Source organism: Carcharodon carcharias, chromosome 4 (assembly GCF_017639515.1).
Source record: "Carcharodon carcharias isolate sCarCar2 chromosome 4, sCarCar2.pri, whole genome shotgun sequence".
Lineage (NCBI taxonomy): Eukaryota > Metazoa > Chordata > Chondrichthyes > Lamniformes > Lamnidae > Carcharodon > Carcharodon carcharias.
The window spans coordinates 2325279-2339419 of record NC_054470.1 but is presented as its reverse complement, the minus strand read 5'-3'; the positions used below and the strand labels follow the sequence as shown (position 1 = coordinate 2339419).

The 14141-nt window shown below is 41.9% G+C and overlaps 1 protein-coding gene across 3 annotated transcripts in view; it reads left to right on the top strand.

Annotated features, from left to right (window-relative positions):
- Window positions 1-14141, top strand: part of epb41l4a (erythrocyte membrane protein band 4.1 like 4A) — a 374673-nt gene that overhangs the window by 354295 nt on the left and 6237 nt on the right. For all 3 annotated transcript variants that reach the window (XM_041186876.1, XM_041186875.1, XM_041186874.1), the window contains 3 exons: window positions 1192-1260; window positions 6422-6532; window positions 12549-12636. In XM_041186876.1, the coding sequence (XP_041042810.1) occupies window positions 1192-1260; window positions 6422-6532; window positions 12549-12636 (268 nt within the window). The remainder of the gene's footprint in view (window positions 1-1191; window positions 1261-6421; window positions 6533-12548; window positions 12637-14141) is intronic.

Sequence of the window (14141 nt, the reverse complement as noted above, 5' to 3'; positions counted from 1 at the left end):
TTAATGCCAACTCATTCCAACACATGCACCCACACCCCCCTCCCCCCACCTACCACCTTTTGCCCTTGGACCCGCCATGGCAACTCACCCAGTATCCACCATGAGCATTCCTCAGGAGCCATGTCAAGTTGAATTAAAACAAAGTTCTAAGTATCTATTACAGACTTCACTATGTAAAAAACACTTACATTGATAAAAGCCCATTCGACGCATCTAAATCCCCTCAAATACTTAATCCGCTATAAAAAACAGACATTTGTATTCATAGCCCCCTTTATTCGTAACCCCACATCCCTTAATAACCTCTTAGAGCTATCAATCAACTGTGAACTTACAGCCCCCTACTCTGACAATGATAGGTTGTAGAAGCAGTCAAGCAGTAATAATACTATAATGATGGGCATTAGGGTTATGTCAGCAAACAGCTATTGAAATTGCAAACACCAGTTTTTTTTTTTCTCAAAGGTTAAAGGGAAAGGGATTTAAATAACTTGATGGTTTGACAGTTCCACAGACCTCACCTTTTTATGAGTATTCACGCTTATTCTTAAAAATTGTATGTCAAACACTTCGGGAAACAGACCTTGCTCCAGTGAAAACGGGGTTTGTTGGAACTCAGCACTGAGCTGAAATGGGCCTGCGGGGTTCAGGTTTCACTATGTGCCAATCAAATCCCACCCTATTTTCCCTACCAACAAAAACAGGATCTGTTAGATCTGGGATCCTGATGCCATTTTGGATAAGGCACAGTCTCCACGACTCCATTGAAATCCAAGCCCTAGTTTCTTGCTGTGTGTCTACTTCTGCAGAGCTGCCACTTCCACGCCCCCTCCCTGCTCCCTGTCAGTTTTGGGGACATTTTAGTGGCGTTTTCATGCTTCCCACTCAAATACTGCGATATATGTAGTTTTTAATGGCCAGTAGCATGTACGCTCAAAGAAAGCAGACGGACAGTTTGCTGGCCTTCCTATGCTTTATTCAAATGATGATCAATTTCAGAGGAGACAAGGAAAAGCTAGGGACACCTGCAATCCTCAGAAAGGACTATTGAGGGATAAAATGGAAAGGTATGATTGAGAAGCAAAAAAATTAAGTTGTCTTGTTAAGTCTGTGACTCTTTAGTTGAAATGAAGTTTATATGTACACTGCCATTGGAATAGCTTACATTTTCTCCTGAATTCTGTTTTTTAGACGGGAACTGGTGGATCCAATTGGCTTAACAGAAGAAGAGCTGAAAGAGATACCCTACACCAAAGTAGAGTGAGTTTGTTCAGCTTATACAGCCTGTGCCAACTAATGGACAGCAAGTTCAATATTTTAATCTAAACTACCCTAACTAGGCATTAGAGATGAATTTCAAGACGGTTTAAAATAGAACTATAACATTGCATTTTATAGAAGAAATTACTATTGTGTGTTAGACTACAAAGTATTGCCTGCACTAATTATTGGCATCAGAACCTCTCCAAAGTCATTTTCTTTAAAATACAACTAGCAATAAGTATTGGATAAAGTACCAAAAGGAAATATTGAAAACAATGGTGGAAAATGTAGTATGCTGGTTGCTATAGAAACAAACCAAAATACAGTAATCATTGTACAATTACAATTCTTAAAATTATTACAATTATGACAATTACAATTATTAAAAGTAAATACCATTAAATGTATAAGGGTGTATTGAGGCCGGATTAGTAATCCAGCGAGCCAGGGCTCCGGGGACCCGGGTTCAAGTCCCTTCGCGGCAAATGGTGGAATTTGAGTTCACTAAAAATCTGCATTTAAAAGTCTATTGATGACCATGAAACCATTGCTGATTATTGTGAAAATGCACCTGATTCGCTAATGTCCTTTAGGGAAGGAAATTTGCCATCCTTGCCCGGTCTGGCCTACATGTGACTCCAGACCCACAGCAATGTGGTTGACTCTTAAATGCCCTCTGAAATGGCCTAGCAAGCCACTCAGTTGTATCAAACCGCTACAAGGCCTAAGGCATGAAACCAGACAAACCGCCCAACATCAACCCAGGCACCGGGAACAGCAACGGTAAACTCAGCCTGTCAACCCTGCAAGGCGCTCCTTACTAACATCTGGGGGCTAGTGCCAAAACTTGGAGTGCTGTCTCACAGACTAGTCAAGCAACAGCTTGACCTAGTCATCCTCACAGAATCATACCTTACAACTAATGTCCGAGATACCGCCATCACCATCCCTGGGTATGTCCTGTCCCACCAGCAGGACAGACCCAGCAGAGGTGGGGGCACAGTGGTATACAGTCGGGAGGGAGTTGCCTTGGGAGTCCTCAACATTGACTCCGGACCCCATGAAGTCTCATGGCATCAGGTCAAACATGAACAAGGAAACCTCCTGCTGATTACCACATAACGCCCTCCCTCAGCTGATGAATCAGTGCTCCTCCATGTTGAACACCACTGAGAGTGGCAAGGGCACAGAATGTACTCTAGGTGAGGGACTTCAATGTCCATCACCAAGAGTGGCTGGGTAGCACCACTACTGATTGAGCTGGCTGAGACCTAAAGGACATAGCTGCTAGACTCGGTCTGCAGTAAGTGGTGAGGGAACCAACAAGAAGGAAAAACATACTTGACCTCATCCTCACCAACCTGCCTGACACAGAAGCATCTGTCCCTGACGGTATTGGGAGGAGTGACCACCACACAGTCGTTGTGAAGACAAAGTTCTGCTTTCATGTTGAGGATACCCTCCACTGTGTTTTGTGGCACTATTACCGTGCTAAATGGGATAGATTTTGAACAGATTTAGCAACTCAAGACTGGGCATCCATGAGACACTGTGGGCCATTAGCAGCAGCAGAATTGTACTTGAACACAATCTGTAACTCCATGTCCGGCAAATGCCCCACTCTACCATTACCATCAAGCCAGGAGATCAACCCTGGTTCAATGAAAAATGCAGGAGGGCATGCCAGGAGCAGCACCAGGCTTACCTAAAAATGAGGTGTCAACCTGATGAAGCTGCAACACATGACTACTTGTATGTCAAACAGCATAAGCAGCAAGTGATAGACAGAACTAAGTGATCCCACAGCCAACGGATCAGATCTAAGCTCTGCAATCCTGCCACATCCAGTTGTGAATGGTGGTGGACAATTAAACAACTCACTGGAGGAGGAGGCTCCACAAATATCCTCATCCTCAATGATAGGGGAGTCCAGCACATCAGTGCAAAAGATACGGCTGATGCATTTGCAACAATCTCCAGCCAGAAGTGCTGAGTGGATGATCCACCTTGGCCTCCTCTGGAGGTTCCAGCATCACAGATGCCAGTCTTCAGCCAAGTTGATTCACCCCATGTGATATTAAAAAATGGCTGAAGACACTGGTTACTGCAAAGACTATGGGCTGTGACAATATTTCGGCAATAGTACTGAAAACTTGTGCTCAAGAACCTGCCGTGCCCCTAGCCAAGCTGTTCCAGTACAGCTACAACACTGGCATCTACCCGGCTATGTGGAAAATTGCCCAGGTAAGTCCTGTACACAAAAAGCAGGACAAATCCAACCTGGCCAATTACCGCCCCGTCAGTCTACTCTCCATCATCAGTAAAGTAATGGAAGGGATCATCAACAGTGCTATCAAGCAGTACTTGATTAGCAATAACCTGCTCACTGACGCCCAGTTTGGGTTCCGCCAGGGCCACTGAACTCCTGACCTCATTGCAGCCTTGGTTCAAACATGGTCTAAAGAACTGAACTCCCGAGGTGAGGTGAGAGTGACTGCCCTTGACATCAAGGCTGCATTTGACCGAGTGTGGCATCAAGGAGCCCTAGCAAGACTGGAGTCAATGGGAATCAGGGGGAAAACTCTCTGCTGGTTGGAGTCATACCTAACACAAAGGAAGATGTTTGTGGTTGTTGGCAGTCAGTCATCTCGGCTCCAGGTCATCACTGCAGGAGTTCCTCAGGGTAGTGTCCTAGGCCCAACCATCTTCAGCTGCTTCATCAATGACCTTCCTTCCATCATAAGGTCAGAAGTGGGGATGTTTGCTGATGATTGCACAAAGTTCAGCACTATTCATGGTTCCTCAGATACTGAAGCAGTCCGTGTCCAAATGCAGCAAGACCTGGACAATGTCCAGGCTTGATCTGACAAGTGACAAGTAACATTCACGTCCAATAAGTGCTAAATAATGACCACCTCCAACAAGAGAGAATCTGACTATCGCCCCTTGACATTCAATGGCATTACCATCACTGAACCCCCCATTATCAACATCCTGAGTGTTACCATTGACTGAAAACTGAACTGGACTAGCCATGGAAATACTGTGGCTAAAAGAGCAGGTCAGAGGCTAGGAATCCTGTGATGATCAACTCACATCCTGACTCCCCAAAGCCTGTCCACCATCTACAAGGCACAAGTCAGGAATGTGATGGAATACTCCCCACTTTCAGGCAGCTCCAACAACTCTCAAGAAGCTTGACACCGTCCAGGACAAAGCAGCTCACTTGATTGGCACCACATCCACAAACATTTACTCTCTCCACCACCAACGCATTGTAGCAGCAGTGTGTACCATCTACAAGATGCACTGCAGGAATTCACCAAGGATTCTTAGACAGCACCTTCCAAACCCATGACCATTTCCATCTAGAAGGGCAAGGGCAGCAGATAGATGGGAACACCACCACCTGGAAGTTCCCCTCCAAGTCACTCACCATCCTGACTTGGAAATGTATCGCCATTCTTTCACTGTCACTGAGTCAAAATCCTGGAACTCCCTTCCTAACAGCGCTGTGGGTGTACCTACACCACATGGACTGCAGCGGCTCAACAATGCAGCTCACCACCACCTTCTCAAGGGCAACTAGTGATGGGCAATAAATGCTGACCCAACCAGCGAAGCCCATATCCCATGAATGAATTAAAAAAAATTTAAATTAACATGTTACATTTATTCCCAACATGTTTTTATAATAGAAAAGTAGTTGTCAAATGACACTGCTTCTGAACACGCAGCTGGTTAAAGTTGTGTTTTCAGTCCACACACTTTAAAAATCTTTGGATTGGTCGGCCAAGCAGGGTATTAGAGTTAAAAACATTGAGGATTTTTTATGATCCATCAGAATGCTGTAATGGAAGAGATGGGATCCTGCAACAATGATCTACAGAAAATTGAATGTCCTTTTTTCTGTCCCTGAGTTTCATTATGAATTGAGTGATTTTTTTAAAATAAATTGCTGAGAATTATTTCTAGGAGTTTAAATTTTTCAGGCAGATATCCACTTAATTATGCCATTGGTCACATCCTTCAATCTGATGTGGATCGTATTGTTAATCAGAGCTTTCATGGGAACATGTGTATTACTATTTATCAAACAGATAAATAATTAACTGTACGAAGGTCAGGGGTGAGGAAAACATGTAGCTCTGATAACTTCAGTTAAATATAATTTTATTAAGCAGAAGAACCCCATAGAATACCATCCCTGGAGCCCCTGATAGCTGGGTGGGTAAATGTTCTCAGTGGTTCTAGTCCTGATCTATACAGATCAGAAAAGTCCCATGCTCTCCAATCTTAAGATATTAGTGGAACAACTAGTCTCTGCAAGATTGATGGGCCGAAGGGCCTTTTTTATTATTCGAATGAAGGAAAGACTTCCATTTATATAATGCCTGTCATGACCTCAGAGCATCCCAAAGCAATTTACAAACATACTTTTGAAGTGTTGTCACTCTTGTAGGAAATGCAACAGCCAGTTTGCACACAGAAAAGTCCACCAAACCAAATGTGATAATGACTAGATAATCTAATTTAGTGATATTGTTTGAGGGCCACAACACTGAGGAGAACTCCCTTACACTTCTTAGAATAATGCCACTGGATCTTTTACATCCACCTGAGAAGACAGACGAAGCATTGGTTTAACATTTCATCTGAAAGACGGCACTGCCAACATGTCATCACTGCCTCAGTATTGCATTGGAGTCTCAGCCTAGATGTCATACTTAAGTTTCTGGAATTGGATTAGAACCCACAATTTCTTCCTCAGAGGCAAGAGTGCTACCCATTGGGCCAGAGCTGACATACATTTGTGCATGGATTTTGGGTGAAGAGTGGATCTGCTTTGTCATGGTGTCTTCATATTTGAACAACTTGCTAACACTAAGTAGGCTTACATTTGTAGATTAGCTGCTTGGGTGATGCACTGGAGAGCTGCCCCCATGGGCCTATATCCTGCATGAGCTAGAGAAAGTGGAAAATTAGGGTGAGAAGGGAGTTATGTTAGTCTTGTTTAATGAAAGCTTGTTTATGATTATCAATTGCATGAAATGTAATATAAACGTAAGTCACAGTTTTCTCCTGGTATCATTTGCCTTTTTAACATTTGGTGTGGATTTTTCTGTTTCTTAGTGATTTCAAAATTTTGTGTCACCAGGACTCAAGGTAACCCCATACGCATCAGGCATTCACATTCTCCTCGAAGCTTTCGACAATACCGGCGCTCTCAATGTTCTGATGGTGAACGCTCTGTCCTTTCAGAAGTAAAGTAAGTATTTTTGGAATCCACAAATGCAACAATTGGTAAAAACAGCCTTAATGAGGTGAGGAAAGGATCAATCGCTGGAAATGTAAAATAAAAAGAAAACGCTGGAAAGAAATGCTGTTTTTATTTCTGTTTTTATTTACACCATCCGAAGTATTTTGCTTTTAAGTTACTGGAAATGATTCATTTTGTTTAGAGCTATTTCAAAATGGTTTCCAAAACAACCACACCTTAGACCATTCAAGATTAGGGCCAGGATTTTATGGCCCTGCCCATGGTGTCTCCCCCCAGTGGATGTGGCGAGCCATTTAAACCTCCATTCATTTTGGCGGGACCATAATATCCTGCCGGGCAGAAATGGCCATAAAATCCTGGCCTTGGAGATTTATAATGTTCTAGCATTTGGATGTCACATTAGAGCAGTATGTATGGCTGGGTATCTGAATTCTATCCAAAGGGATCATTGGAGATTTCTCATGCAAACTGTTCTACAAAGACCCATTGAATAGTCGGCACAGATCAGTCAACCTATTTCCCTATTGTGTAAAATATATTTGACGTTTAGGTTTGGTTTTTCCTACAAAACATTTTTACTCGATGTAAAAAATTAAGCTGAAGTGGCCAGTACATTTAGATTTTCCAGGATAGTTTTTAAGGAACGCTGTGATGGCTCCCACTCTTGAAAAGACCACTAGCATTCATGCAGAAAGAAATGTAATTTTTTGAGTGAAGAACTAGGAAATGTTGCTTCTTCTAGAATGGCACATGAGCATGATTCACTATATTCAGGAAAGGAGGGATAAGGAGAGAAAATGAGAGAAAAATACTTTATCCTAGAAATTTCTGTGGAGCATAACAGAAACAAATTTTATGCCGGGCAGAAGCTCTGCTTACCCCTTGTCTGTATTCTTGGCTCCAGCTCATATCCCAGGATCAAAGTCAAATAGGTATTTTGGAAACTGGTGTTGGGGGCAGGTTCTATGGTGTGAGTGTGCAGTCATGAACAACTTTTCAAAAAAAAACTTTTAAATGCATTCCCAATTTTAAATAGGCCAGTTCTTGTTCTGCAATCTAACGCATTCTGATCGACTGCTTATGAAAAACCAGTCTTTTCAAATTTAAAGCCATTCTCTTGCAGGGCGGCACAGTGATTACTTGCACCAATGTTCCTAGGATTCAAATAATAGAAAATAAACTGTAAAACGTATGTTCCTTATTTGCATGCAGTTATAATATGGCCACTTATGTGTGGGCAGATGTATTATTCTCCTCATACTGTGGAAGTACCACTGGGGAGCAGACGCATTAGCTTCCTGCCCAATTTTCCCTCCTTGTCTGACCAGACATATTTTCCAGCATAACCTGACATATATTTTGGCCTTTTTATGTTTAAAATGTAAATTAACTGGAAAATTATGCTTTGTTAAAACTCTGTTGAACAAAATTAGCCAATAGGAAAATTTATGCTATGTCTGAGTTTAATGAACCAGTTCTTTAAATACAGTAATGATACTGTGAAACAATGCTTTCTGTGAGGCTGATTATTCAAATGAAAATAGATTCTGAACATAAAGCCAGCATTATAGTAATTGGCAATTCTCTGTGTGTACACTAAACACTTGGCAGGGGTCACTATTCTTTCAGCTCCTTTCCAACATTTTTAACAGCCTTATGGCAGTAATTTTTAAAATTATTTAATGTTTAATTTTATGAATTATTTATTAAGATAGGTTGTGCAATTTTCTTACCAAAGTACTGTAGAAATAGAATAGATAGCGAGGCAGATAATAATTATATCTGTGTCTGCACAATGAATAAAAGCAACACTTCAATTTTATATTTGCTATCAGTAGTTACACAATTACAGTCTCTGGTTTTAATGAATGCCCACTCTACGAATCACTTGAAACTTGAAATCTAAACTTGAGATAATTATGAAATCGCACCCTATTACAGAGAGCTCCTTCGAGGCTGATATTTTTTTAAGATGCTGGCTCTTAAACAATATCACTTACAACAAAGTCAGATTTTATGCGAAAATTTTCTCTAAACCTGCACTAAAACCACCTGTTACAATAAGACTTTTTGAAGCCTGAAGAACTTAGGGTAGAGTTTTCACTTTGGGAGTAATCATTCATCCGGGTTCAAATTGCAGCCAGAATTGCATCGGTTTTGAAAAGTGCTTTTATTTTGAGGTTCCACTCAAACACAATTTGCAAGTTACCAAACTCAAAATCTGCAATGAACCTGCAGTCAACCAATATTTTAAAATATAAATTTTTAAAACATTTCCTTTTAAAATTACTCCTTGATATATTTAACAAAGGTAACTTAGCACAGTTTTATTAATACAGCTGAAAATGGGTTTGTCAGAAAAATGAGCATTTTTCATCAACGTCAATCCATTACCTGTGAGTAACCCGATTTTAAGTCACTGAAAGCAACTTTTAAATATACTGAACCTTTTGCTGATTATGTTAGAATAGAGCAGTCAGTTTCCTAGTAATTTTTTTAAAAACTACATTCAAAAGCTTTAAAACCCTTCCTATTTATGTCTTTGCCCCCAAAAGAACCAGATTAATTTTTAGAGTTTCCCCAAAGGCATGTGAAGGAGGGCATTAGCAGAGATTCCCAGTGGTGATTAATTCATCCTGGGGCATGTCAGTTTTGTCTGATGCCCAGCTCCTGGACTCTCAAGCAGGATACTGCTGGTGCTGATTGGATTGTTCCTCATCCAAAGTCCAATCAAGGAACCACTCAAATAATATAAAAACAAAAAGTGCTGTAAAAATTCAGCAGGTCAGGCAGCATCTGTGGAGGGAGAAACATGAGTTAACGTTTCGAATCCAGTATGACTCCTCTTCAGAACTGTTCAAGACACCACTCACCCTGATTGATTCAAAAAACCTCCAAAGTGTAGAAAGCAAACTCTCAAGTAAAAATATAGTGAACAAACCCTTTCTCGCTAGTAGGCAAGAAAGCAGTTGTGAGCACTGAGTATTTATATTGTAGTATTATGAGTTTTAATCAGCCCCCTCAAGTTGTCATTCTGTCATCCTCATACTTTCAACAGCAAGTCTCAAGAAGGCCAGGAAACCCATAGATGAAACATTAAATTCAAAGCTGTGTTGAAATATCTATCGCTCAAATTGAGTAATTGCCCATGCTAATTGGCAGCCCTGTTTCCTGAGGGGGTTGCGTGCAAACAGTCTAGTTAATGGTGGAAATTAGGAGGTTAGAACCGGCTTCCTGATGCATTTGTATTTTTGCCAATCTTCCTACCCCAGCCCCCTCCTGCATCCAAACCCACACGCTCCTTTAGGTTGTGTGAATCTTTGAGAGTTTTATTTTAAAGATGATGGATGTTAGTGGGGAGTGGAATATTTACTTTAGGGACAACTATCCTGCCAGCAGTAAGTAACTCTAGGTTTGATACAGTTGGATGCAGAATAAAGATCCTTGTATTATACCTCAACAATATAATCAGCTTCAGCACCAGAACAGTACACCTTGAAACATCAGCTTCACATTTTATCATTTCCTACAGCAGCCAGTGACCCCTCTAAGCAATTGCTAATTTAATGCTAATTAATATGAATTATGCCTAGTTTTGTGCCATGAGCCTGTGCCCACTAGGAATGAATTAAGACTGCTTAAAAACATTTAACACAAGAATACTAACAGGCAATAGGGAGAGGAAACTCTTATTCCATCAATCATTGCTGGTTTTGAATCCAGGTCCCAGAAGTAAAATGTTAATATCTTCTTCAGTCCACCGCACAAGCTCCCAGAACCATAGCCTAGATTTAAAAAAATGCATTCCAATGACATTCCCCTGTTCATTATTTTGATGGACATTCTAACTGTCATGCCCAGTGAAAGGCATTGTCATGTTCATAACTTTAAACATGGGCTATGCTCGTATGGAAGCTTCTGGAACCACCTTTATTTATTTAAAAATGGACACTGATGAACCGTTAAGAAGGCTGACAATGGGGTCAGGTGACCTTTGCAACTTCAACCCAGACTATTCTGGAAAATTCTGAATTGAATCATACTGGGTGGGGGATGTCCCACCCCCGTGGATGGACATGCCGAGACAGCACTCCTTTCTAGAATTCATGCCAACTATTGTTCAAAGTCTGCTCCAAAACACAGAGTCAATGGACTCCTATGGCAGAATTTTATATCCCGTGGGCGGGTGTGTGCCCAATCCGATTGGGTGTAAAATAGCGCACAGTGATGTCGGGTGAGCGTCCCAACCTCATTGCGCACACGCGCAATATTTTGGCACGCGAGAGTCGGCAGCATACCCGCTGACAATTAGGAGACCTATTAAGGCCATTAAAATATTAATTAAGTGTGATTTTTCACTGCCCGGCCAAGGGTAACGGTTGGCAGGTGGGTGAATCGGCCAGGCAGCCTTTGGAATTTTAAGGAAACCTCATCCACGGGCAGGATGCAGTTTCCGATATTAATTTTAAAAAAATGTTTTGACGGAATTTTTTGATCTATATGTTCATGTGAGGGTGTCAGATGTCCGGACATTTTTTCTTGCATTTCCAAATCTTTATTTCATGGTTTAAAATTCTTCAGCTCCCTGAGGCAGCTCTCTGTGTGCTCCCCCATGCCCACGCACACTTCAGCGCTCGCTCTCTTCCTACCCCCATCCAGCAGCACTGAGCCTTTCAGTGCACGTTTCATGCTGGCTGGTCATTACTTGCCCAGCGTGAAATCATGGTCGGGAGCCAATTACGGGCGGCGGTCCATTTCCCGGCCACTCTTAGGTGTTTCCAACACACCGGCCCGACGACCAGAAAATCCTGCCCCTAGACTCTACGCTCCAGATTTGCAATGTAACAATGGAACGCTGCTGCGATCAGTTAGCCACAAGTTAAGTGTGGACTTTTTATCTTACCTAAATAGGATTTACCTTCCTATTATATATTAATGGCCCTTGACCATGTACTGAAACCGGTTCTCTGATACCAAAATCCTTTTGCCCCAAAACTCAGAAGAGACATGGGGGCAGTCTGCAGAATAACACTGACAAGACAACAGTTGCAGAGAAAGGCTGTGCCACCTTTGCCTTTTAAGAACCAAGAGGCTTAAAAGTCTTTTTAAAAGTCTTCCAGCCTGGTTCCAAACCTCTGAGTTCACCTGTAAAGAAATTGGACCTCCTGATAACATCAGTGAGTGCCTGACTCCATGACCTGCTGATCATTCTTCTCATTGAAGGAATCCTGTGGTAATCCTGATATATGACCACAGCTACCTAAACCTATCAGAACTATAATTCAAGAGTGGGAAAAAGGTTCCTTCTTCATTGGACTAGCTCAAACACATGAACAGTTAACTATTCTTTTGGTTTAATACTTGTAGAAGTGCACTATCTTCTTTAATTGTATCTTTCTTGAGCGTGTGGTGTGTGAAAGATCTAGCATTTAGATCTTTTGGGGTAAGTGTGTGAATAGATAATCCTCTTTGTTTAAACCCACAGAAGTCTGCTGCCGGTTCTTTCAAATTGACTGCACTCTAACGGGGGTTTAGAAACACATACATGTATCTTTTCAAAAATAAACCACACTGATTATGGACAGAAGGGAGGGGAATGAGGGATTTCAGTTTTATCTCTCCTCCCCTATCTATAATACTAATTTCTTTGTAATGACTCAGTTAAAGTAGCAGACATATGTATATGTTAAGTGTCCATCTGCTAATGGTGCCACAGTAACTTTAAGCTTAGATTACTTATCTAGGATCACTCATGCTGAATGCAAACTATCAAATTTCTGGCTCAGTTTTATTGTCTTGGATTCTTTGGTTCAGGCATTTCACGTAATACACTGGTTAGCATGCTGATTGTAAATAGTGCGTGATTTCATATACAATAAAGTATTAATAATTTTTATGACAGTAACAAAGCTAATTTGAGTGTTGGTCAATAGCAAACTTAATGGGAATTTCAATGCTTCAAAATATGAGATGAAATAATGCCGATATATCCATTTGTTTTCAGTGCCAGGACTGATCTTGTGCCGCCACTGCCTGTAACCCATGCTTCAGATGCACAGGACCGTCACGGATCATCTTCAACATTAAATCAAGTAAGTTTTATCAAACCATTAAAACCATATTAACAAAGCAACTAGGTGTCAGCATTGGAGTAAAGAGTCAATATTGGAAATTGTCCCACCTGTCGGGGGCACAAATTGGGATCTTGGGCACAAACTCCAGAATTTTCCACCCAAGTATAATTATTGTTGGAGAGAAGGCCGGGGTATGTCCCAGCTTGAAAAGGTTCCATACTGTGAGCAGATTCCTAGGATTGCTGTGGTAATGCTCCGGGGGATGTGGCAGTGACTCCATGGAGCACAAACCTGTTGCCCTCCCTCAGGAAGACAGCATTTATCCTCCCACCCCTTCCAATCCACCACTGCCCTTGCTGATCTTGTCAGTGAGCAAGCCCAGCCTACTGCTGCCCATGGGCCACTCTGTAGCTGGTTGTTCTAGAACCTGCTATAGATCATCCTCCATAGCCAGCCACAGTCGCCTCCACTGAAAGTCAGCCACTGGGGTAGCACTGTGTAAGAGCACCAGGATAGGTAAAGGTACATGGGAGATAGGCACTAAGGGGATACACAGTAGTGAAAAATGACTTTTCTATGGAATATGATATGATTTCATTTATAAATTTACTTTGGAATGTTTATTTTCTAGTGAGCTGTAATTTTGTACTGTGAATCTGTGATGGTCAGTGAATAAGGGAAGGTGCTGAGGGTTTGCTGGCGAATGGAGAATTGGGATTGTGGTTACTGGTATTGCACTTAGACAAATTTTTTCACAGGCAGCCTGACAGGAAGGGGCTTTCTAAGTTGCATCCTCCCTTTCTGTTCCTTCTCTTTTTTCCTGCTTCTCAGTATAGTCGGTGACAAGGTCTGTTCCTTCGTGATGGTGACATGCAGCAGAACATCATGAATGTTGACATCCATTCTGCTGAGGGTCCTCCAGAATGGTCCAGACAGTGGAAACATTGCTTCCACATGGCAGTTAGCTGTCCTATCACATTTTGTGTCATAGCATGGCTTCCATTTAATGCATTCTGTGCATGTGTGTGTGTGGGCTGTGTACCAGAGTCATGAGCCATGGCATTAATGAACAGCCCTGGTCACCCAGTAGCCATTTTTTGGTTTGTTGCAATGACTCAAATGCATCAAGCAGAATGGACTACTACAGAATGAAGGCATCTTGACTGCTGCTTGGGTACTGAGCATTCATCTGATTTTCTGGTTGCGTACGGTCACACGGCAACTGGAAATTGAGGGAGTGGTTTCCCTCTCTGTTGCTGTACAGTCCATGTACCCTGCACCATCGGGTGACTACAATCCTAGCAAAATTGCATGTGCAGTCTGCATGCTCCTGACAAGAGAGAATGAAATATAATTAACGTTGTAATTAGCAGAGCCTCAGTGCCTTCATTCCTAACTGAGAGATGTTGCAAATATGTCCAACTCCAACCTGGCAGGAGCCAGACACACACTAGTTTATCACCACGGTCACCTTCAAAGCTGCTGGCAGTGCAGTCCTTGCTCTGCTCTGAGTTACTGTTGTG